The sequence below is a fragment of the Numida meleagris genome, chromosome 4 (genome assembly GCF_002078875.1).
Source record: "Numida meleagris isolate 19003 breed g44 Domestic line chromosome 4, NumMel1.0, whole genome shotgun sequence".
Classification (NCBI taxonomy): domain Eukaryota; kingdom Metazoa; phylum Chordata; class Aves; order Galliformes; family Numididae; genus Numida; species Numida meleagris.
In genome coordinates this window covers 63,932,925-63,959,801 of record NC_034412.1, presented here as the reverse complement: position 1 = coordinate 63,959,801, position 26,877 = coordinate 63,932,925, and the positions used below count along the sequence as shown (strand labels likewise).

Genomic DNA, 26,877 nt, shown 5'->3' with positions numbered 1-26,877 from the left:
GCAAAGTATTCTACCTGTGTGGTGGAAATGAAGTAAAAGTTGCAAATAAATAGCAATTGGCCAAATCTGAGTTTTACATTGTTACATATTTTACAGTGTTCAATACTTACTTCCAACTTCAGACCATGGAGAATCAGACTCACAGAGGTTGGAAGGGTGTGTCTTCATCCATCCATCCCCTGCAAAGAGCAGGTGACCATGTCCAGTCAGATTTTGCAGATCTTCAAAAACAGAGAACTCACAACCTCCTTGGGCAACTTGTGCCAGTGTCTGACCACCCTACAGTTCCCTGTCACTAGATACCAATGAGCAGGGCCTGGCTCCATCATCTTTACTCCCCCCATCAGGTATTTATTCATGTTGGTAAGATCCCTGAGCCTTCTCATTTCCAGGATGAACCATCCCAGCTACCTCAGCCTCTCCCCAAAGAAGAGAAAGAACCATCAATCATTTAAGTTGGAAAAGATCTTTAAGGTCATCAAGCTCAACCACCAACCCGACCAACCTAGTCCCATCACTAAACCATGCTCTAAGTCCTTCATCATTTTTGTGGCTCCTCATTGGACGTGCTCCAGGGTGTGTGCATGCCTCCCTTGTACTGGTGAGCCCTGCACTCCTAGTGTCTCACCAAGGTTGAGCAGAGAAGGCAGCTCACCTCCCTTGACCTGCTGGCAAGGCTCTGCCTAGTGTGCCCGAGGAAGGCAGTGGTCTTGTCACAAGGACACTGTGCTGTCCACCAGAAACCCCAGGTTCTTTTTTGTGCTAAGAGAAACTTCAATCTTACTTGAAGAATAAGCAGCTCAATTGATATTTATTCACGTGTACAGTCATGACTTTCTTTTACTGACTGAATCAGAAGTCCAGCAACTGCAAAACAACTGAGGACAGACAGCAAGTTCTGGTTTTTATATTTTGTGTTTGTTTGTGGCTTTTAAAAATATATTATTAAATTTTCAAATGTGAACAGGCAAAAATGTGATGTTCAAGACTTTTAAAGACAAACAAGCAAATTACCAGGAAACAACAGCAGACTGTTAAGAGCGAAACAGTGGGGAAAAGAAAAAAAAGGAAATGCAAGAAGCATTTAATCTGCAAATGGATGTATTTCCCCTTCTTAATCATTTGCAAAGCCATCCACGTGGCTCGATGTGAGTAGCTCCATAAGGAGACCAGTGTACAGTTGAACAGACCAACACATAATGAACCATTACTCAACTTTTGCTTATAAGTTTATTGCATTGTTATATTAAGCATTTATTATATTTACACATAACTCTGAGTTATTTAATCACAATTTACTGAAATACTCATCATGATTCAATTATTTAGTTATAAAGATCTTCTACCTTCAAACAGAGTTATATCCAATTCTCTTAACAGACACAGTTTTGGAAGAAAAAGGAATTACTGGCTGAAAATGCATGCAAAAGTCTACAGTAGTAAGTAACAAGAGTTTCCCGAATTTCTAACTTTCCCTCAAAACATGAATGCTATAGATCTATTTTACGAAGCTGGGAATCTTAAAAACAAACAAGCAAAATCAAATGATAATGAAACTGCACTGATTTTTCCTATGTCAAGTCTTCAATCAAATATACGTACACATATGTGCACGAATATGTATGTCTCAATGTACACACATATGCATACCTAAATAAGTATACATAAATACATACACATTGACACGCCAAAAGATTCTAGAGGTAAATATGCAGGCTGACAAATAAAATAACCAGTATGAAATAATCCTAAACAACAAAAAAGTAATAAATATTCAGTGAGATATATGGCATTATTATAAAGTGCTCTACTAAAATCTCACTTATTAAAATAATGATAAACATTATGTTCTTTTCTGTCTTAGTTGATTTAGATAATACGAGAGAGCCATTAAATATTCATTATATATCAGTGAATCTATGCTTCCTTTTCAGATTTTTAACAAATAAACAGCAAAAACTAAAACACAAAGCAGCTAAGTGAAGCTGTCCTGCTGGAGCCTCTCAGGCGCTTGTCCTCCAACTCACTAACAACTGTGAAAGTTCAAATCCTACAGCATATGGATTAAGAAATATAAATCCAATAAAAATTATGAATCTAAAAGAAAAAAAAGAAAAAAGGAAAAAAAATCAAATTGACTTTAAGGACACTGACAAACTTTGTGCCCATTGAAGAGCTTCTATCCTACTTCAAAATAATAAGGTTTGAATTGCAGAAATTACTTACCACCTTACCCTGCCCTTTCCTATCCTCTTCCCTCAAACATGTGCAATATAGCTCTATGGACGCCTAGTTCTTAGGACTCATTTCCCCACATTCCACTTATTTCAAAAGTAAGCTGGCTCACATTGCTGTTATCTTGTCCATTCTGCTTCCAACCTTTTGATTTTCAGCCACACTCACAGAAGGGTACATCTATAATAGTGTAAACATCTTAAACAGCTTTGTGACATTTCTTCCATACCACTAGAAGTTAAAAAAGAAACATAGTACTACCGAAGAAAAACAACCTCAGGAAGTAAAGTGAAACAGCCCATCATGTGAATCCGTTTAACTGAATTAAAAAGAGAAACCATTCCATCTTTCAGTACAGCAATTTTGGTGCATTTTCCCCCCTCTTTTGTTGACATTCCCTGTTACTCAACCATAGTAATTTTTTGCACTTTTTTCCTATGACTTTATGGCTAAACTTCTACTTTTTATCATTTAAAAAACAAACATACAACAACAAAAATCCAAAGAAACCAGAAGAAAACAAACAAAAAACCTGCTCAGTAAATGGCCAAATGGTCATTTTGAACGTGTACTGGAAAGATCACTAAAGCCTAACACAATTCAGCTCTAACATCCCAGTTGAATTTATTAGCATGTAAATGTATTTTGCATCAGGAATCTAATCTAGCCCCAAGAGGGCCTCCTCTGTTGTGCAACTTTGCTGGAGTAAATTCACCCCATGAAGAGGGTGTCACCTCACCCCTCCCCTATACGCTTACTATTACTCCATACCACTTGAGCCTTAATTTGAAGACAAGTGGGACTTAGCTGGTGCACAGGTCTCATGCTGACTCTGTGTGGAAGTGAAATTCATACAAAGCCACAAGATTGGCAAAATCTCCTGGCTTGCAATAAATGCATAATGGCAGTATTGTCCCTGTTCCCCTGCAAGAAGTGAGAGATACTGGACTGCCTAGCTCAGTGTTACATTATTTAACAATATACTCCTTGCATCTGCTGGAAAGGAGAGAAGAAGCAAAACTAATAAAAATCGTAACAGCTGAGCAAGAGAAGTTTTCAGTACACTACCTGGCACACCACCAATATACATATTTATGAGCTACATCATAAAGAATGTACTGAGAGAAAAACAATGTCCTTAGCTGCACTTCAGAAGTTTCCGTCATTAACCACCAAAGCATCACATTCAAGTTATAAGCACTGTTACATTGTAGATTCAATGCACTGAGGCACTGAAAACTTCAGCTGTGAACAGAAGAGTATAACCTTCACCTCCTTATACTGAAGATCTGATCTGTCATTTCTGTCTTGTCAAACACACCTCAACTATCACTTTGTTTTGGCTAGTGTTCTGGTAGTACACATCATGATGTAAGGAACAGTATCCCATCCATGCTTTCTTTCAAGTGGCATCTTCTAAATCACTCCTGTTTGCTAGAGTAGCCACCTACACTTAATTGCTTTGTAAAACCTTTACTCTGCAGGCCCATCAGAGATTTCACTGCCAAAGGCACAGGTATGTGTAATTGTGCAGGAGGCTTCATAAGTCCAAGCATCAGATGACATTATCAGTTGTTGAACTGTACAGCATCTAACCCTAATTTTGCTTTGAGTTCCTTTTCAGTGAGTTTAGCTTCAATACTTCTAGATACACTTTAAAAAAGAACAGCACAATAAAGTGATCTGGATCACTGAAGCCAATCTCCTTTTGTTTGTTGAACAGCAGCAAAACCAACACATCAGTATCAGGTATTTATTTTTAGAGAAGTTTCTCTTCTCATATTTGAGTATATATGTGGTCATAAAATCATGAACCCAGTAATGCACCAAGTACAGCTGTAAAGGCACTCTAATAGTTTGGCTTGGGTGTGATTCCCAGTTCCCATCTTTTCATGAAGCAAACCTCTAACTGATAAACACTCTAAAAATAGCGTACAAACCCCTATACTGTCCACATTTCTCTTCCATTTTTAGCATAGCATATATAAATAATGTTAACCAATTATTGAACATGGACATTTTAACCTTTCCTTCTGTCCAGTATATTTTCTAAACAAGATGAGCTCCAAGAATCAGATGTTGATAGAGTGAGCATGTTTCTTGCAGAGTGGCTTGTCTTTCTTGGAGAAGAAAGTCTGACCCTCCAAACTGTCATTACATACCTGAAATGGGATCAGAAAGAAAACATCACCCGGTACAGATGGATGAATTGCACCACGCGTTATTCAGAATGCCTAGTCATGGCATTGTAGTATGCAAAAGTATATTCAAAGCCTAACAATTATTACCTTTTTTCTCAGGGGTAATCTTTTTGCTGAAAAATTAATGGTCCATGTAAGCATAGCCCTCCTCTTTAAGTCAATAGGTTCTTAACTTGGAGCAGCATTTAAAAAATACATCCCACAATTAGGATTTGGATCCGTGTGTGTGTGCATGCATGCATGCTGCAGAATATTAGAAGGTCATACTTTGGCTACAGTGTCTTTATGTCAAAAACACTCTTGACACCTGAGAAATGCAGCCTGTTCCTTTATGGCCTTCAACATTTGTTTTAGGGAAGTAAATGTCAAGGGTTAAATGCTGGGACACAGGGCTGCAACTCAGGCCAAAGCATCTGGACTGGTGCCAAAAGCTCACATACAATAGCAACATACCTTCCAAATAACTGTGAAAGTGCTTTTTGTTTGGGTTCTGAGGACTGAAAGGCATTTTAGCTGTAACTCCCATATCAGTCAGGTTAGCACAAGTACTGCTGCCATGGATTTGTTTAAAAAGTAGAATAGCTTTACTTACCGAGCATACAAAGCAAGTGTCATGCCAAGTGTGGCCCAGGGCTTCAAGGAACCTGTCTCCAGCTTCAATGGGGAATTCACAGCCATGGCACATAGTACCGAAGAGGGCATAGTAATCTGCATCAAACATGAATTTTAAAGATGAAGCATACACAGAAAAGCAAGACTGACCCTTTGAAATCTTTGTGCTTTTCTTTCAATGGCAGTGGGTTTCCACTCGTTGAGTTTTGTAATATTAAGGATGCTGAATAAAGAGGACCTAGACTGAAAGAAAGGGATGTCCTCCTTTCCTTGGTAATTGAGTTCTCTTCCTCTTCCTATCCTCTCAACTGAGCAAACTGAGCACTGCTTCCATCTCCTTGGTGTTTCATTTCCTTGAGAACAATAGTGTGCTTGGGAGGCGGAGGGTGGGGGGGGAATGCACTCCCTGCAGGGCACCAGTGCAGACTCTGCTTGCTACTTATGTTCTCTCAGATTGTGCTTTGAAAGCACGCCCTGGTTTCATGCTGCCTGCTTACATGACAAACCTCTTTGGCTGCATTCTGGAACAATATTTGTCCTAGACTGTTTTACATAAAATCATACAATATTTAGCCTCCTCTCCTTTCTCTCCTAAACAGAATCTAGCAATTTAGATCAAGTCAGACGAATCTTCTAGTCACTAGAGCTTGTTTCATGTGTCTTTAGAACACAACCAAACAAAACCCAGAGGCTTTTGCCAGCATATTTATTACATTCAACAAAATGTACCACTAAAGCATTAGGATGGTTATTAGCAATGGGTGTTGTTGGAAAGTATTCACACCATTATTTTTAAGGTAGTGGAGAGCTTGAAAAGAAGAGAGCAGGCCAAGAAATATGTATGAAGTTGGGTGGGAGGCACATACAACCTTCCCCATCTCCACACTCCCTCTGCATGGGAAAATTGCTCCTCTGTGCACAGACCCATACCACGGGCCATGAGCCACCGCAGCCCTCCTCTGTCCACCTGAGCAGACCTAAATTTCACTCCAAGTTGTCTGGTCTTTCCTGTTTATATCTACTTTCAACACCTCCATCCAAAACTTCTGAAGGGCATGGTCTCATGACCAAGACTGTCTCAGCTCTTAACGTTCATGTTCACACAATCGTCTACTGATATCTTCCTGGTGCCAGCCATTACAACATTTTGTAACGCGCACTATAGTTTGTGCCGATAAATTTATTGGCTTTTCTTCTGAAGAAAGAGCAACAGATAAGGCAGAATGAAGGGCATCAGCTTTCTTTGGTTTTCACATGCTTAAACTGCGATACCACAGAAGTCTTCCAACACACACTTCTCATATAATAACACAGTGCTTCCTGCATGCAGCATTTTCAAAACTAGATTTCTAACTTTGCACTGGGATATTTTTACGTTGTAGACATCTGCACATTTAATTTAATTTTAGCATCCAAATTTTTTAAAAAAAAGTTGAACATTTTGCGGATTAAAGCTCCTTCATACTAATAACCGCCAGTGTTACAATTTCAAATACAAATTTAAAATTAAAACCCTTCATTGCATTAGGAAGAAGAAAAGTTGGCAATGACATTTACTCCTTATTCCTTTAAAATTAGTTACAGACCCTTAATTCCAGCTGGACTGAAAGTCTTTGAAGAATGAATATATTTCAAATTAGCATCTAGTTAGAGAGCCAGAACCATCACAGCACATCACTGCCAACAGCAACTCGCAGAATGTGTCTGCCCTAACTTGTGCTAGCACCTCTTATCTCAGAAATAAACTTCACAAAAAGTATAATATTCTTGACCTTTTATCCATGTTTTCTGCTTGGAACATAGAAAAGCATGCATTTTTTACAAGGGAGCTGTAACAGTAGTACAAATCAATGCACTGCACAGCATATGGGTCATTTGGAGGCAGGAACAAGAATTCAGAGTTAGCAGAACAAACCCAGTCATGAGCTCTCCACCCAAAGGGGAGTAATCAATCCCTTCGATACTATTTTTGAATCATCAAATAGTCCGAAGATCAGGGGCTTCAGACTGCTTCAGGATGAAATTTCACCATGCTGTCACACTGGAGGATGCTGCCTGTATATCCACTTCCTCTGCTGCTCCATAAATCCAATAGGAGCAACATGTTACCCTACTTGTGTAACGGAATTTGCAATAACCTACTTTGTCCTTTCGCATCCGCCAACACCTCATCAAACCTGCTCCAACAGAAAATTTGGATACATTTTGCTTGCCTTCTTCACCCTTTCAGTGTCTACCATTCTTCATAGCACCCACTCTGAACAACTGTGGGATCAGCTCAGAAGGAAATCTCAGCTTCAAATAATTTACTAGGATTTCAAGCTACATCTCTTTCCAGTCAAACTACTCCCACCGCTTCTTAGAAATACAATGCTCCTTACAGCAAAGGAAGAACACGGAAAAAGTTTGTCTGACAATTCTGACACAGATGTAAATAACACACAGGGCAAAAATAGACAATTTTAATATATTCTTTTTCTTCTATGTGGAATTGTTTTACAAATGACATCTATTCCTGTCCTAACACAAAATGGCACAAGGGAAGTTTTAAGCAAACTAAGAAATCAACATAAATAAAAAATGTTCATGTTAATCATATAAAAAGATACAATTAGCTCAAAGTGCCAAAAAAAAAAGAAAAACAGAATTCTCCTGAATTTCTTTGCCACATTTTTCATATATTGTTGCTCAACAGGCTTTCAAGTGCTATACTCTTATCACTGTATTTTTCCCCCCAGTGTACTTGTTTATTTGTTTATTTTTATTCTAAGCTTAAGTTTGACAGATGTGATCCCTGAATCTGCAAACATCTCCTGGGCAGACTGCTTGCTCTTGGAGGTAGCCTCCCCACTGTGAATAGGGCTATTCAAAGAAAAGCACATTGCTCTACTGATACTTGCTCATTTAGTAAATAAGCAGATCAATATTACCTATTTTAAAGCCAACCAGAAAATCAACCTAAAATGAATGCTTTGCTGTATCACTGATACCTACAGCTGAGAGCTTAACAGAAATAACAAACAAAACTAGTGACAAGAAGCCTGCTCCTACTGAAGCCAATGAATAAATTCTTAACATCTTCTCTGCAAAAGAAACCCACTGCAAACTTAAAGTGTCTACTACATTTATCGTTAGCATGAACTGAAATGTCAAAGTTACTTGAATTTGCTGGGACACTTTGAATTGAGAAAAAAGGAATTAATATTATTTTTTAAACCTTATTAAGCTCTACTTCTCTGCACAGCTGCACTAATCTTTGCTTGTTTTACTTCTTACCCGTCTCACAGTAGGGATCACCATCTTCTAAGTGGAAGATATTATTGCGGATGGGGTTATGACAGGCCACACACACGAAGCAGGAAACATGCCAAGTTTGTTTCAAAGCATTTATTACTTCCTGTGGGGATTAGAAAAAGAGTTATTAACACATTATTTTGATGTGACAACTAGATGGTGGTGACAGTGCTTCCACACTTGGTTCGTTTCAAGAATACTTTGCTTCCTACTGCTACTTTGAACATGAGTTGTGCATGCAGTTTCTGCTGATGTTAAACTCTATGATGTGATTTATTTATGGTACATTTCCTTATTTGTCAGAACCAATTCTACATGAGCCAAACAAAAAATGAGGAGCTGGACATATTTAACAACACATTTGTTCCCCTTCTTCATCTTACTTAGGATCTTACCCACAACAGATCCCTGAAATATGAAAAGCAGTACCTTTGACATCTCCTGAAGTCTGTAAATAGTTAATCATAAATTATCATGTTGAAAATTATTACTGCTCTGTGTTGTTTTGGAAGATGATGTAGTGCCAAATATGACTTGAGGACCATGCTGCCAAAGCCCTGCATGACCCCAGTTACATAAGAGTACAGACACACCACTTTCTGCAGTAAAGCAGCGAGCAATGAGCTGGCAGGCTCAAATTAGTAATATTAGTGCCGAGTAGGATAATACATCATCTATCGGCATTACCATAGGGAATATTTCACTATTTCAAGTCTAGCCAACCAGTGTGTTTCCCAGTGTTCAGCTTGGTTAAGGAGGATTACTTATTTTCCTTTCTTTTTTTCCTCCAATTCTGCAAAGAGCTGCCAATTTGAAAGCATTTTGCTCAAGAAAATCTAGTAATAGCAAACAGCTACAGAACAGATTAATGAAAACTGGGGCTTAACTTGAAAGATCAAATGAGACTACTCCAACTTCAGAACATCAGAGAGAGACTGAAAAGGTACAATATTAGAAAAGACAGAAAAATACATACTCCGTATGTAATGGGAACATAAAAGGTATGCCAGGGTATATTTGGAGGAATGCAAACTAAGAATTTTCTTACTGAGATACAGTGAACACAGTGGTTAATGCTCCCACTAAAGTTTGAGTGGCCGCTGGTCACTTACTCCAAGGATCTTCCTCTGGCACTTGGAACACTCAGGGGCGAAGAACTTCTCATAGCAGACCTCACAATACAGAGCCCCTTTCTCTTCCACAAATCCAATGTAAGCCATGGAGGTTTTGCAGTGAGCACAGTTAAACTCCTCTGGGTGCCATGACTTCCCCAAGGCCACCAAGAAGGGTCCTCTGTTTAGGAAGAAAAGATGAGTTAGCAAATGCCTTTGAGGTGGTTCCTGCTGAAGCTTTTAATTTACCTCTGCAACACCACAGCACTGTTCACAATATGGTATTGCTGCTCCACGCCTCTTCCCTTGGATGGGATTGTAAGAAAGCGCCAAGCATCAACTAGAGCTATTCTCATGAAACTATCTCTCAGAGACCCTGACCCCAGTAAAGACTAATTCTTTTCACTTCATGGCATTTCAAAAATCCTGTTTTAGTATTGCATTAAATACATTGCTGAAGTGGCTACTAAAGAAAGGGAAAAAAAGTAAAGAAAAAATCTAAATGTTTCAGGTTTCTAACTGTTTCTATCTACTGCAAAGACACTCAGAGATACCATCAGCTCTCCTTCAGTATGTAATTGTAACAAGGCCACAAAAGTTAAAGTACACTTGACTCCAGTGAGAGCCAATTACAATAGTTTCTTGTAAAACAAAAATTCCACAGCTGTCCTTATCCAATAAGTTTGTTGCAAGATAGACCATTCACTTGCTTTTTGTTTGCTGCTTTTCCCCAGAAGCTAATTAATATTGGACGATTTTCTCCAAGGACAGAAGCTCTTTCCCCTTTCCCTTCCCCCCAGACACAAAGCATTTGTCTGGCAAATGCAATAAGGTTAATGGACAAAATGAAATCTGCCATTTCTATGCAAGCAAACATCTTAGTTTTTAAGTCATAAATCTCTGGCATATACCACTGTATCAGCATTCAATTGAAAAACATATTCAGCATGCTTAATTTCGTTAACAAACATATTTACTTTAATGAGGTGCCTCCTGAGTTCCACCAACACTCGGCCTTTCAGAATTTAGGTTTTAAGTGGACTTTGTAGCTCAAGCTCACTTCCCTCATCAAATTTCACATTCTGTGATCCCACCAATAAAGATACCATTCTTACAGTAACGCATCAGGATTTTTTTCTGATCTAATACTTCACTGCAAAAGAAGTGTAAAGTCACCACCCTATTTGCTAAACAATTTTGGAAACTAAATAAGAAAGAAAGATGTTTTTGTATAAGAATAAAATTCTCCTATGAGCAAAGAAATGATAACAAGAGAAAGAAAAACCTTAAAATTTGTTTCCAGGGTTATGCTGACAGATTAAAAAATGAATGAGCAGAGGGTGATTTCCCTGAGAGGAATAGGTAATTATTTGTTCCTTTTCTATGTTTTCTCTAGAGATGTTATATATTTTCAACAGGGGGAGAAGTCAAAGACAAACAGATTTAGGATTCATGCATCTCCTGCGATGAAAATGATACTGAAACAGTTTCTTCCATTCACCTCTGATTATCATAGAGAAAGCAGTGAAAGCCAGCTCCTGGAGTAGCTCCCAGCCCTTAAGGAGTGAGCCTGGGGAGCACAGCCCTCAGCCCTTCTCCCAGTGGATGCCTGAGCAGTGCAAACGCTGACCTAACCTGATACCCTCCTGCTGCCATACAAGCACCTTCCTGCATCAGTGCCCTTTCAGTTATGTACCGATCAAACAATACAAGTCCTTGTGTACAACAAAGCGCTCTCCTGGTGCAGTGTCAGCACAGGCTAATTTAATAGATTCATTAAGACGGGACTGATGCTGAAGAGGCTCTCTCTGCTCCAGGCAGGATTGAGTTTCTGGCCATCTGCACTGCAATGATAGGCCTGGTTAGTTATGAAATGGAAAGAAAGCATGCTAGCAACCAGAGGGGAAGGAATTTTTACAACATCTGCAACATTTAGCTCTCCACAGTTTACAGTTCTGACATATTGAGGTTAGCCATTCAAGACAGCATGTAGGACCCCAGACTGATGGGAAAGTGTGCAAGAGTGCATCTACAGGGTTTCATTCCCAGAAGTCCCCAAGAAGCCGTGGCCGTGCACTGCACAATGTTTCCTAGGTGTTCCATTAGCAGGCTTGCTCCATGTACACACGTGTCCAGAGGAGCACTTTCTAAATGTGATTTCACTTTTAATCAGGCTGTAGTTTAAACATGTCAAGCTGACATTGCAACTTAATGATGCCAGTGACTTAAAAGCTGCCCCAAAGCATGTGGGAAGAAAAAAAAAAAAAAAAAGGAAAAAAAAATAAACACCTGCCATGTAAAATACTAAAACATGATATTCAGAAATTGGAGGTGTTCCTGGTCTCTGCATATTTTTGTGATGAAAACAATAACTTCCAGTTATCAAAGGTATTTATTTCCCTGCTTTCAATCAAAAAAGAGTTAAAAGCCCTGATTTGGAATAAGGGGGCCCACAGTCATGCATCCTGATGGGAAATAGCCAGGGCAGGAAACGCAAGGAAGATGGCTACAAATGACTTCATCCCTCCTTGTACATTAACAAAACAACAACATCCCTCTCTGTCAACTGCCGTTTTGTAAACTAGTCAAATTTTAGAGGTGGAGCTCAAAAAACATCTTACTTCCAGGCAATGATAACGAATGTTAGCATAACTAGCAACAATTGGCTGCGAATACACTTTCATTCCAAGCTACCTTTGAATGCTAAGTATTTTGTACCAAACTGTTGACATTATCATTTAAGACTACATGAACCAAACCCACAGATGGAGGTAAATAGTAGTAACTTTATTATTATTATTATTATTTTTTAAGAGATTCTGGTGTTCTTACATCAGTAGTTACATACTGCTACATCCCAAAGGATCACTAGGTACATATATTTGGTAGCTACGTATAACATCTGGGTCCCATATGTAGCAACGAAATAGGGTCAAATTGGAACGAAAAGTAAGTAATGTACAAGGAATGTAAGGATAATTTCAGTATTTTTCCATTTGTAACTATATATAACTTTATCAATATGTTCATGATGTATTAGTATGGCAATAATCTAGCTTCTCATGTGTCTTCTATTATGACAGAAATCCAGAACTGAAATTTGGTGGTAGAAAGATCAAAAGAATTTCCACATCTGGTGAATAGGCCAATTGTTTTGTAGTTAACTATTCTTTTTCTCCCCGTTTGAAAATGTCATGATATATAATGTCTGTATGGGAGATGCTGAAGGGAAGCACCATTTGTACTTTTTCCCTTGTACCTTTAAGATAATTAAGCTCCATGAAAAGGTGACAAAAGCAAATCATCATTCACAGGCAGACACACTAAAGAAACATTCTCAGCGGAGATACAGGGAAAACACATTTGGAGTTCAAAGGCAGAGTGAACTCTGCGCTGCAGCACTCAGTGAGACTGCCCGATAACCAGAAGTCTTAATCAGAAAATGTCAGAAATTCATCAGACTGACACAGCACGAAGATCAAGAGAAATTTAGTTTGCCTCCAACTTTGATACTTTTAGACATGGAAACAAAAGCTTACTTATTGAAGTTGTGGAAAAATTTGAAATCTTCATACAATCACTGTATCAATAATTAAAGATATATTAAAAAGTTATTAGATGCCTTTGGTTTTGGCTTAACTAGCCATGGTTATTCTATGCCTTAGTGTAAAGTAATCAACTCCACAACACATTCTGGCTTTAAAACAGATGCACAGTGCGATGTCACTTAATCCTCCTCCTACCTTTTCATAGGTAAGGTGACCACTAAGGGCATAAACTGTAATTATGATAAAACTTGAAACCGAAATGCCTTTGCAATCTTTCAAATACACTGTATACTGTGAACGTTTGGTATAATTGGCATTGATTAACATGAAAATTCATCCACAAACGAAACAATGCTTGCTTTCAATAATTGAGATGGCATTTAACATATGAAGAAGTATTAAAATTTAAACACTGACAACAATTTAGGGAAAGACATGAGTATCAGTTACTATTCATGAAGAGGTGTCACTTTCAGTAGGTGACAATAGTTTAAGTACTGTCAAGTAGGGCTCACCCTTTCTCCATATGTCACCACTAAGGAACAAAGGTTGCTCCTAGACCACTACTCTCCCCTACTCACAAGGCTGAAGCTCATCTCCTTTTCAATGGTGATTAAAGCAGCGAACAGCAGCCAGTGTTTTAAGGACTGAGAAGAGTGCTCAGGAGTGATAGGCGGACTGTGCTGTCAGAGCCTATGGCACAGAGCAAAAGCAAACCCTGCTAAACCACAGGTTCTGTAAAAGGCACTGAAGTTTCTGTATGAAAGATGCAGCATATTGTGTAAGTGCTATGTTCATATTACTTTTAAATGGAAATAATAATTAAAAAAATGAAAGTATACATCTCCTCACACAGTACTTACTAGATGAATCTAAAGCTCTCTGTCACTCAGAGAATAAAGAAGTCAGAATGCTAAAAACAGATATGATAATTATCAGATGAATCTCATCCAAAAAGTGCAAAGGTCTTTTTGATACTAATCTTTCATTTTGCAGTGAAGCATAAGATCAGGATTAGAGAGCGTGTACATATACATTCAGAATTCTTTTTTTTTTTTCTGTTGCTTCAAAGAGATTGAGATCATATATTTTCATTACCTTGACATACAGAATTAAAATAGGAAAATCTTCTCCAAAACTCCAGAGGAGAGTTCGCAAACAATCCCCTAAATTAACTTGATGTTAACAAAGCTAGTAGTGAACTATCGGAACAGAAATCTAAAGGAAGTCAACAAGCTGGACTTGATGCAGACCTAGAAAAAAGTGATCAGTCAGTTGAATTTCCTGACACAGATTTCAAGCAAGGGTTCAAGAAGCCTTAAAAGTCCATCCTAGAATGCTTGATTTCCTATTATCCTGAGTGAAATTTATACATCTTATAGAGCTCACTTTTCTAATCAAATAAGTTTATTTCTTTAACCATGGTGAAATATATCGCAGGCTCTCCTATGTTGCTTGTTGAAAACATGGGAGACTGGTGAATAAAAAGAAATTAGTAGAGTACATTACTTTGCTCTTGCAGTTCAACAGCACAGATAACTGAACAACCAAGACAATATCTTAAAAGTATACATTTCATCTAATAATCCCCTCCAAAATCCCAGCCAGATGAAAATCAAGGAGGATTTGCACATTGACATGAAAAGTGGTAAGACAATCATGTTTAATTTTCAGAAATCACTGACAGAACAACGCAGCCCAGAGTCATTTCTTCCTCTATATGAAAACTTGACAAAAGATAGAATATCTCAGGGATTGAGCAAAATTTATTTATCTCAATTAGCAAACTTATTTTTGTGTATTCTGTTGTTTAATTCTTTCTACTGATATTATACAAGTCAAGGATACTAACTACCCAAGTGCCAGAGAGGCCACAAAGGACCTTGAAACCTAATGTAGTAGAAAATTATTACTAAAGCAATCCTAGCAATTGTTAAAACTGAATTCCTTACTAATTTTGTATAGCTGGAACCCGCTATCTTTTCTCCTCTCATTTAGAAATTCTGGTTAATAAATTGGCATTTGTAACGTTAGCCTGCATTTGGTTTCCCTGTACTCTAATTTGTTTCCATCTTGCTCATTTTCCAGTTTTACTGGCATGGGTGTGCAAGTGAGAACTAGCTAGCTTACTCCTCTTTTGCTTTTACTTTTGCCCTGCTCCACCCAGCTTTCTAATTCTCTGTAAAATGAGTTGCAAGGATGTGGCTGTTGCAGTGTTTTCAGTGTTTTCCAACATTTGCAACATTCTTCCACCATAATTTTCTCTCATCCTCAGGTTTGCTAGATTAACCATGTACAATACTTGTGTTCTCTGTTACTGAAGGGAGCCATTCAAGACTTGTGACTAAGGAATCAAAATCAACGAAAGCAAAGCTCTGCTACCAGAGAGCCTGTAGGATTAGTAGATACAAACCTAATGACTTGATTGCACTGTGCACACATTGGAGTACGCTTTCCTGCTGGAATATGCTCTGCCCTCTGAACCAATGTGTCCTGCTCCGTTAGCTGAGGGGCTGATGCAAACTTTTGACTCGGAGCAGTTGTTCCAGATGTTTTAATACTGTTCGATGTCCATCCACTGGCAGGAGCTGCAGAAAGAGTGCCGAAAGTATTTAGAAACCATCTTTCAGTACCAAGTAAACAACAGGTAGAATTTGTCCAACATCTTTGTTCAGCTTGGTGTATGCCTGCCTACTTAAAGCACCAAATTATGAAGCAGGTATTTTTCCTTCCTCCTCCACCAGTAAGACCGTACTTACAAAACACCCATGAAATAACACAGAACAGTTTTAGCTAACTTGTAAAAGCAGTGGACAAATTTCAACATGTGAAAGAATGTACAACCTGAGAAGGCATTATTTTGCTTCAGATAAAAAAGCCGAAGCCAAGAATATCAGCGTATGAACAGAAACAAGAGAATATGACATAGCTACTCAAAGCATTTTACATTAAGTAGAAAAGATCGTCCATTACTACCAACAGATTAAATAAGAATATACATTCAATACAACACATACAGGATCTTAAAATACAGTATTGTGTAAGGAAAACATATTTCTAAATCAAATTTAAACACCAGGCTAGCTCACTAGAAACTGCCAATCTGAAGCACTCCAACAGCTGTGTTCACATCCCTTTAGAAAAGTCATGGCTCTGACATAAAATCCAGACATTTCCAGAACTGTATACATACATAGACTTGCATTCTGGTTTTTAAGGTCATAGACGTAAGCTTTTATGGAGTATGAAGAATGCATTTACAAAAATGAAATGCATAGATACCTGTTGCCAAGGGTGATGAAGAAACAAACACTTCTCTGCTTTTCTTTCTCCTCTACAGATATGTCTGCCTTGGTAACATACAGACCACAGCAGCAGAAGGTTATGGGAGGAGTTACTCCTGTCCAGTGGAGAACACTTTTTCTTTTTCAAAGCCAAAAAAACACCACCAACAACAATAAACAACCCTACCGTTCCATAGCATCTTTTTTGTAATCAAAGGCAAGCAAAACCATGATTGTTTATTATGTGTCCTGGCTTTACTGCAGCCATATTAAGCCATGCAAATCAAGAAGAGATATTAATATGTGACTGGAAGGTCAGAAAGTAACAACCAAGCAACAACAGACATGTCTGACAGCATAGGACAATGCTTCTGTTGCAATGATGCAGCACTCTAACATACGGTGAGGGGATCTCAGATAAACTTCAGTCAGAGTGAATACTAAGAGATTGCACTTCCTGTTACATTTTCTTACTGCACACTACACAATTTAATAAAATAAATCCATTGAATGTTAATTAAAAGGAAAAAAAAGGTTATCCTCCTGCATGTAGCTGCACTAAGGCAACAGAGTTGGATGAAAGGTCCTTTTTAACATCAAGGCTTTTGTACTGTAGTTATGCTTGGTATTAATCCACTGATATGGGTATAATACCTGCTTTTGCTTATTTTTTCTTCTGTATGAAGGAGTGATACAATAGTCACACACTTATTTATATCACTGGCTGGTTCATCAAATTTTCTCAAATCAGGTCATTTTAAGGCTGACATATTTTTTTATGACTTTGAGTATTTGAAATAGCAAAAAGCATTCCATATCCTCCAGCTGTTAGGTTTTTTTTAAATATTAAGTCTACCACTTATGTGTAATATATAATAAATCAGTGTGTTACCTTGAGCAAAGAGGCATTCAGCATCACTGAGTAGAAAGCATTCAGAAATATGCACCTCACAAGCGTGTGGTTTTGAACAAGTCATTCTGCTACCATAGTTCATTTACGATTATAAATAGCAGCTAACCTGAAAACTTAGGGAGATATAAAAATGGAAAAGGTGGCAGAATGGTTTTGAAGATTAATAGCACTTTCCTTTCTTATTATCATACATGGCCTTCTAATTTTCAGGTCCGATTTCATGAGAAGACAAAAATACACATTAAAACAAAACGTGTTTGAAAATTGTTTTCTTCATAAATCGAACTGCAATGTAACTTCCAGTATATTGCTAATATGCATTTATCTGCTGAATCCCAAAACCTGTACAAATACATCATCTAGCTCTTGTTTGCACTGTGTAGTTAAAAACAAAACAAAAACCTTTTGCTTGCTTAAAGAAAGGATAAGTATAAACATCACAATCATTTCCTTCTCTTTGGTCTCATTACAGCTTTCATTAACGTTGTATTTATGAATAATGCTTCTCGGAACACTGCCCAACTTTAAAATCATTACAGACCAGGAGCAGGATTTATCTATATAAACTCTCTTAAGAGTTGTTAGACAAATCACCTGTAAGTCCTGAATTACTCAAAGCACTACAAAAGGAGAAGATGACTATTCATCAGTTTGAGAGATAATGTTGGTCTACTGATGACTCTATGTTAAAATAAAAATTGTATTTAACCTGAATCATGCTATAAAACACGCAACTTAGTACTGGATTAAGCAAGGGCTGTGGCCTAAGCAATAACAAATTGGGCACTGAAGACTAGTGAAGGCAGATGGACTCATTCTATTTCGATTGAAGTGGATGAACTCAAGTTCAATGCCCAGACCATAAAATAGACCAGTAAAGTATTCTAATAACTATTTCAGAACATATGTTATACTGGTTTCTTTGTAAAACTCCTACAGTTGTTCTACAAGACTTCTTTGTCCACTATATATCATTCTCTCTTTCTCACTGTTTGATTTGCCTCAGTCTTTTATCTTCACAATTGCCATCTGAACACCAGCGTGCGGACAGATTTTACTGCCCACTTGTATCCTTCCATAGGCCAGAAGCATTCCTTTATTACTGCAGTTATCCTAGCGAAGACTTATTACTCTCACTGCAACACAAGGAGCATTTTTTTGTTGGCAGCGGTGAGTGGGTTTTTGTTGTTGTTTGTATCACTAATGGTTGCCTGCTTATAATCAATGCTAATTGTCAATATTTTTTAAGCAGTGTTCCACCTGGTGTTACAGAATTTCAAGTATTAGCCATATTTTCTTTATCAGAGTGAACACTGATGTTTTCTTACTAGCCCTCCTTGTTTAAAAGCTAGTCAATTCTTGTATCGGGCAAGATTTCATGGATTACAGGGAGGAAGGGAACGCTGCTAGAGTTCCTGCATTTTTCTTTCTGTTTTATTCTCTATTCCCTTTGAAATCTTTCAGACTGAATTTGGTTCTAAGCTCTATTTAACTGTCGGAGAAGCCTAACTTGTTTATTGACTTACTAACTTTTGGTTACTTCAACAGATCCTCTAGCTTTCAGACACAAAGGCATGATTTAAAGAAAAACATCAGCCCCTGAAGACTTCCACAGGTTTTCCCTTGCAAACGGAGCTTTCACTGTGGCACACAAGTAATAGCAAGGTGGGTACAAATTCTCACACTCAGCCTAAGCCTCTCACCTCCAGCCATCAGCCTGAGCCCTCCTGTGGTTTGTACTTTATACTTTGCTTTTTACTGTCTCCCCTTGGTGTCAAAGCATGGGGATGGATTGCTGCTAACAGACACTTTGCTTTGGAAATAATGTAGACTGCAGATTTGTTGTAGGGAAAAGAGGTTGCAGAAAGGAGGCAGTTATGCTTCCAAATCCCTTTAAAAATGAGTGGACAGGTTCAACAATGAAAAGATGGAAAGACCAAGTACATGTGAAAGGAGAAATACACAATGTTGGATCTATCAGCAGCTCTGTTCTCAGAGAGCTGGTACCCAAGGTCTGGCAAAGTTCTTGCAGGCATGTGATTCCAAAAGATGACCTATAGGGAGAGGACAGGGAGCAATGCCAGCCACCCCACAACATCTCACTGCAGATTTTCTGGCCTTTGTGTGTGCAATAGGATAGAACGCAGCAACTTGCGGGGGGGCGGGAACACGATAACTGAATTATTAGAGCTGTAAATAATAAAAAATAAATGCATTATAATCAATAAGCGACGATTTATAGAATTGTAAATGCTGTCAGGACCTACTCTATCCTGAGTGTCGGAGAGGCTCACATTCTCTTCAAGTCACAGGAAAGATCTCCATGGCTAAATTTTGGAGTTCTGCAGGCTTTCACCTTCATTCTCTCTTTAGTTTAACCTTTCAAAGCACTGTTGATTTCCTCTAGTGCATTGTCATAGCTGCCTTTTCTAAAAGACAAAACACTCTGTACCTGACTATGAACTTTCTACTTTATTAGGTTTAAGTTTAGCAAACCCTCAGTGTTTGCTTTTACCGAACTCCTTGGAATGGCCAGTTTAATATTTAACAAAGTTTTAGGCAAGGTAGAGAACTGGCTTCTTCTTTCTAAAAATCCCAGTGTGACTTTGCCCTTGTTACACTAACAATAGGCTGTTCCATTGCTGAACACATGGATAACTACAAACACTAGCGAAAGATTTTCAAGACAAAGGGAGAGAGGCGGATACGCAGTGGTGCCAAAGTCACTTTGACAGAGGTTCTCCGGTGCACAGCAACAATACAACAGCCTGAACTGTTTAACGCTCACTTAAACATAACATCAGGCTTCATGTAATATCTATAAATAACAGTGCTACTTTAACTGGTGGGAGTGCCAGAACTTCATTTTAAAGTGTTCTAACTCGGTGATTTATACACTGCTATCAAACTACTGTATTATTAATGGAATATATAAAGGTTCATATGTCCAATTTTCTGACTTCTCTTAATATATCTGTACAGTAAGAAATCTTCCAGCTCTTTTCTCCAACCCAAACAGATGGCCGGATGAAGCAACGCGTCTGAAAAGCTCGGCTGTCAGCTCGTTACATTAACCATATATAACACCCTATCCATTCCCGGGCCTGCATGAAATCGTTCAAGCTAAATGGAGAAAACTACAGGACTAGCAAGAAGGAGGAAAAAGAAAAAAAGGGGAAAAAAAAAAAAAAAGAATGCCATGTTCAACAGTTCTCCTTTTGCTTGCTGTACGGTCTTGGAAGCAAAGGGAAAGCTAAAAGCCCACCGCTGATTAAAGGCAGAACAGGAAGGATTAAACCATTATCATTTCTTTAAATGCTGGTGAAGGCTGGTATGTGCTCCGTGGAAAATCACAACAGGTGCAAGTGCGGCCCAATTTCAACAACCTCTGCAACTCCAGGGGCCAGTTCCTGTGCTAGCGACCAGCCTTTCAACTGCAAAGGTTCCGACTAAATTAGCTGTAAAGGATCTTTAATTAAAATGAGTATGGTGGTTTTGGCTTGCTCAGCGTGTCTCCTTGTGATTTGTTACATCACATACCGTCACAAATTTGGCACAACTGGCAAAGCTGTTACCGAAAACGCACCTCAAGAAGAAGAAAATGAAGCCCTCCTCACTCCCCTGTACAATAGGTTTTTATTTCTCCACTATGATGGCTCAGAAACCCATTTCGTGGCTCTCTGCAGATAACATTTTGCTTCCCTCATTCCGAGCTCCTGTTTTGACCTTGATAGCTTGACTATGCCTGAGGAGAGCAGGACTGGCCAGTCTCACTACACGCACTTTATCTGCCGTTTTCACAGAGCTGATGTGTAAGCTTGCATAGTGATAAGACCGTATTTGGCAGTGAAATACTGACTTTTAATTTGTTGTACAAATATTAAGGATAATTCTTGGATGATCTACACTAATAGAGCTCACCCTTCAGAGCTGGCACCAGCAGTGGTGCAGGCTGCAAATTAAGGGGAACCTACCAGATGAATCAGTCTATGACAACAGACTGGTTATTTTTAAGAAATCAAAGGCAGTGAGTATCTAATCTGGAAGGCTGATGAATGTTCTCACTCAGTAGGTGTGAAATAATCAGAGACAAGTAGTCTTCCCACCTCCATTTAAATGACTAGAGAAAAGAGCATGAATCTGTCTGATCTGTGTCTACAATTATTTTAAGTGTACAACAGTTTGGTGCAATAGCACATGAAATTAGCAATATCAGACCATAGGAAAAATGTCAAACTATCAATTTGTTACAGAAAGGTGAGTTTCTGTTCAGCTGATCCAGTATTGTGTAGTAGGCCATTCTACCTCCAGTAAGCACAAAGTACACGTCTCTATCATTACTAAGACCCACTCCTTAAATATCAACATTCAAGTTTTAAAAATATATTCTAGCTTTCACCATGTCTGCAGGAGTTACAATTTCACATTGCCATCAAATTAAGGTTGACATTTACAAATTACTCTGGTTTCACAATGGGTTTTGCTTGGCTAAGCCCGAGTTCACATTACTTAACTTGTAAGAATAAATTCCTGTGCTTTGCTGTCATATGACAATATAATCATTTAGATTAGATGAAAAATTAATAAGAAAAACAGTCCATACACCAGAATCAGGAAGCTTTTGTGTTTTGACCTGTCAATATATCACTTTTACGGACTAGGTTTTCTTCTTTATGAACTGCAACTGCGTCGCAGAGGGGCAAACTTTAACAGTCTTTTTCAGTGAAAAATACTGGAACTGTCTATTTTTTGGACTATTTATCGTTTACCAACAATATAACAATTTGCCTTAACTTGAAGCATTATTCCAGTTTCTACTCCAAATTCACACCATTGTCCTCAATGGGCATGTAGTTCCTTAAACCCCTAATAATTAGTCCTATCTTTATTTTCCTGTTCTGCAAAGGAAACAAAATGGTATTGGATAACAATAAAGAAAGTGCAGGACTTTATGAACAAGGTGACGTTGGTTTTGCCATGCAAACGTGATAGGCCACAGACTTTACTCACCCTGTCAGGGTGGCCTGTAATGCATGCGTATGCAAAGGGAATAACAACTGAAGCACAGGAAAATGAAGTTAACAAAGTGCAACAGTCAACTCCTTTATGGACCTTGACTAAGACTTCACTGGAAGTATAAGCATTTTGCCACAGCACAGTAAATCTCAGCACCCCCATCCTCCTTCTCCTTAGCTCCGTGCCATTTGATCCTGAGGCTGATATGATCTGGATTTTGACACGTTTACCTTAGCAAACTTTTGCGGACTAAGTCACAAAGAAAAACACAAAGACCCAAACTGGTGGTACACGCAGGACAGAATGTCAAGTCACACCTAGGAGCAGGTTTGTATTTTATTCTGCTTTTAAAGTTCCAATATTATCAAGGGATTGGGAAGCAGGAAAAAAAATGCAGCAAGACAGCACACTAAGGATAACTCCAGAGATGGTAAAGGCAAGTCTATCAAACACATGAAAACAACTGCAAGGAAATAGCAGAATTTTTCAAACAAAGTTGCCTGGGGAGCAATTTTTCTATGCTTACAGTCAGCTTCCAAGTGTGTTCCCCCAGCTGAAGGGAGCATGTGCTTAACACATGTGCTGGCTCAGGATTAGGCAACTGACAGTTGCGGGTATTGCCGAATATGCTGACATGTCTGACCAGCTCTACTGGAAAAGGATTACGTATCCCAGAGGTATTGGGCTGAGAGACTCTGGGAATAAGGAGGTTGGCAAACACAGCTAACAGGTCACCTAACATTGCAAACTTCGGACGCTTCTGTCACAAACCCTTCCCACCTCATCCGCATACTCAGGAGGAAGGTCAGTGCTTATGGCAAACCCTTCTCTCCAAGCAGCTTGCAGGCTTTCATGGCTTCCAGCTACACTGACTGCAGGCTGTGGTCCTGCTGGAGCCTGCCAGCAAAGCAGGGCTCTGCCCACACAGGTCAGCACCGTGCCAGAAGCTTGACATCTGACAACAGCATCTGGAGATGCTGGGAAAGAGAAGGTGATCTTGCTTAAGAAATATGGTCCTGAAGTCCTGACTTCTGACCATCAAAGATCCTGCTGCCCTTTCTGAGAGACAGTTTGTCTCCTGGCCAAACTCCAGTTTGTGTAACTGCATTTATTGGATAATTGTGCTTTCTTAAATTGTCCCAGCAGTTTCAATTTGACATGGTGCTATTCACTTCCTTTCAAGATGATGTGGGGCGTTACAGTGTGCTGACAAACAGCTGTTATGTTTCACCAAAGAAGTGCCTGCATGGTGGGCAAAAGCAGTGCCTGTGTGTGCATCACATGCTTGTGCATGGTATCAAGACTGTAAATGCTTTGGGGTTCCTCAAGGGTGAACAGTGCTGCATAAGTTACAAAAGTTAACTGTGAAATAGTAAAATAACTTGCTGTATCTAGGCTATGGTGGGCTGTGACAGTGCTAGGCCACTGGTGGGCGTTTTGTTGCTGTTGATTGAATACAATAAAACTGTCAAAAACTCCTCTCTCTCTGGTGGGTGAACAGAACATCACAGCTCAAAAGAACATCATAACTTGAGAAAAACAAACTGAGGGCTGTTATAACAAACCCTAGCCAATAAACTTAAGTAGTGTGGTGGCAGTAGCCACCACAATTTGACTTATTCCAACAAATGAAAAAATCAACAATATGGACAGGAGAGGCCAATGCCAAGAGTGTTCTTTTCAAACTGCTGTCTAGGTGTGTATCACCACTTCATCGTGTGTATGTCCCACTTGCTACGGATGTTGAACTCTTTGTACACCCAACACGCCAAAGATCAGACTCTGTTTGACAACTCTGGCTTTTACCATGTTTATCCAGCCTCTATAAGCATACAAGAAAAAGTGGGGCAGCTATCCTCCATATCCTTTACCAAAGCACTGAAGAATCCTGCAATATCAGGACTTAATTCTGGAAAGGGACATCGTATTGTGTTACCATCACACTGGGTAAATAACATTGTAATTTCCTGTAAGTTAGGTAACAGGAATCCTCAAAAAAGAATAATAATAGAACAAGTGCCTAAATGAACATCTTTTCCAGATGCTCTCAAAACAAAACAAACAAAAAAACCTCACCATAAATCCATAATACCATTCTACAGAGAATTTTCTACAGACCACAGTACAGAGCTGGTTTTAACCTTAAAAAAAAATTGTGCCATTCATTTCAGCATGTTGGGAACCTATCACAAGATCTAGCCTGGCCCTTACCATTCTCAGCATCCACTACCATTCATAGCGCTCCAAGTTGTTTACAGAAAAAAAATGTAAAATCTTGCTCCTTGAGGAGGTTACAGAAGGCTTTAAGGAGGATACCTTGAGAAGGCCACACTGATTCACAGACATCTGAAACAATTTTCATGCTACTGCCTGGGAGAATAAACTAAATGCTCTCCTGGGGAGGGCAGGAGTTTGCCATCAGGGAGCATATGGTGCTCCCATGTTCAGCACAAGTGTTCACAGGCACCCTCCTACAGCATACAAGGACAACTGAGCTCTATGGATGCTATCACTGCAAGACCACTTGGATCAAGGTTGACTTCTGCACAGAGAAACTCTATGCCTGGGGCATCTTCATGTTCACTGTGTCAGCCACACATTTTAGACAGTCTTTTTGCACTTTCAAACCTCTCAGCATAATCTTAAAACAAAAAACCTTAAGCCAAAACAAAATACAAGAATCCACACAACTTTTAGTAATATTAAGGGTATTCTCTGATGGCCTATCCAAGAAAGGGAGATGCCAGCTAAAGACTGAAAGATGCCTTCTGATCAAATGCTTAAGCTGTGTAGTTGGACACCTTAATAAATAAAGTCACTGGTAATATTTATGCCATAAACAACAGACTACATCTTCCCCAGACACAAACAAAATCCTGTAACATGTCTGCTTAGCTATGGAAACAACTTAGTGTTATGTAAAATATTCATTAGAAGAGTGAGTACAACTAGAGCTACAAAGCTGTACTCTGAAGAAGTTTCTATTATTAATAGCATACTGACACACAATTGCATAAGACTATGCCTCCATTCCTATTTCCCATGCTAGACTACAACTATGAAATCAATTAGACTCAAAGGGAAAGGTTTCTATTTGTTTAAAATTTTGTCAGGCCCACAATCTGCAAGGCCAAATTTTGTTTGGCCTGTGAAGCACTGGCAATTTTACATTAAAAGAAATGTTAAGCTCACAGACTGCAAACAAACAGCAGAATTAGTGACTGAAATTCAAATATGCTCTGAAACAATTATAGTCTTTCTTCAACATTTGACTAATTTTATCAAAACACACAGCTCCTTAAAAGGCTTTACTTGTCAGACTGCTGGTTTCAGTGTTACTAAGCAAGCTCAGGCAGAATGAAACCATGGGAATTTTTATTTTTGTGAAAATACATGCCTGAGAAAGACCACGATCAGTTTCCGCTGTAATGCTGCTGTAACCACGCTTAGGTCTCTTCTCCCTGCTAGTTTTGCATTACTGATCTTGTGAGTGACTGGCGTAGTATATGCCACAAAAAGCCAAGGGTAACCTTATGGCAGGTCTATGGGCCCGGCTTCCAGTGAAATATTTATAACCTCCGGACAAGCTTCAGATGCCTAGGCAGCTGTCACAATTTCAGTGAAATCAAGAAATGTTTCTTCCCCCCCCTTTTCTTTTTAACCTAAGAAGCTAGGCTAGTGAATGGCTAGGTACATCACTTCTTCACACATGGGCAGACAAAGGTGATTCCAAACTGATGAGGTCAGATAATTTAAGATGGGGAAAAAAAAAGGAAGGGAGAAAAAAAGGGCATTTTGACATTTCCAAATTGTTCATTTTTCCTCTCCTTTTCAGAAAGGAGCTCCACGAACAGGGAAAGAGCACAGACTGCCTGTCCATTTTAGGAAGCACTAGGTTTTCAATCTCTCTCTCTACTACACTTTTTATTTCTTGCTCCCCCAGTATTTCTGAAGCAGGTGATGACTTTGCTTCTTTGACAGTGAACTTGAGGCAAACTGTTCTCAGGTTTCCTAGCACAAAACCTAACAGCAAGACAGCACAGTTCTCATATTCTCAGCACCACCTTTTCTATCATTGCACATCACCCTGAACAGGGATGCAAGGAATGTGCCATGTTTCTCTACCTTTGTTTGTCCAAAGAGGTATTTGTTACTCAACATCATGCGTTGTCAGCCTCTCCCTTGTGCCTGCTTCCGTGGGGAACAGCACTGATCATAACTGACTCACATCTGGGGTTCAAGTGACCTGGTTGCATCTTCTGATGTGGCAGGCTCATACCTTCATTTTAAGCTGCCAGATCTTAACATCGACACTTTGGAAGTTGTTTTGTATAAACGGTGAACACTTAAAAAGAGACTTCCCTCCTCGTTCACTATCTATACATGTAAAACCTGCAAATGTCTGAAAGGGATAAAAAAAGCAAGAGCCAGACCCAAGTCCTAGTAACTAACAGTGGCATTGTGGACTTCGTAATTCTACCAGCTTCTACATTATAAAATTATTTTAAATATGTTGAAATAGCACACAAAGTTGTTTGGGTTTTTTTTTAAGCTTTTCTAAAATATATCAAACAAATTTGCATGCCCAGCTTCTGCCCTCACTGATCTACTTTGTACCCCTAAGGTGAAAGAAGAGATTTTCAAATCGTCCAGAGCAGAGGC

At 38.9% G+C, this 26,877-nt stretch overlaps 1 protein-coding gene and 1 long non-coding RNA gene across 7 annotated transcripts in view; one reads left to right on the top strand and one right to left on the bottom strand.

Moving 5' to 3' along the window:
- Positions 1,204–26,877, bottom strand: part of PDLIM5 (PDZ and LIM domain 5) — a 117,528-nt gene continuing 91,854 nt past the window's right edge. For 5 of the 6 annotated variants that reach the window (XM_021394413.1, XM_021394414.1, XM_021394416.1 and 2 more), the window contains 5 exons: positions 15,416–15,590; positions 9,455–9,635; positions 8,325–8,445; positions 5,029–5,144; positions 1,204–4,397 (listed from right to left, as the gene is read on the bottom strand). In XM_021394413.1, the coding sequence (XP_021250088.1) occupies positions 4,308–4,397; positions 5,029–5,144; positions 8,325–8,445; positions 9,455–9,635; positions 15,416–15,590 (683 nt within the window). In that variant the 3' untranslated portion in view covers positions 1,204–4,307. Of the gene's footprint in view, positions 4,398–5,028; positions 5,145–8,324; positions 8,446–9,390; positions 9,636–15,415; positions 15,591–26,877 lie in introns of those variants that run through there. The other variant, XM_021394415.1, reaches the window with a different exon arrangement.
- Positions 15,598–21,637, top strand: LOC110397721. Its single transcript, XR_002437943.1, has 3 exons — positions 15,598–18,369; positions 18,748–18,864; positions 20,219–21,637. It is a non-coding gene; the product is annotated as an uncharacterized LOC110397721 (long non-coding RNA).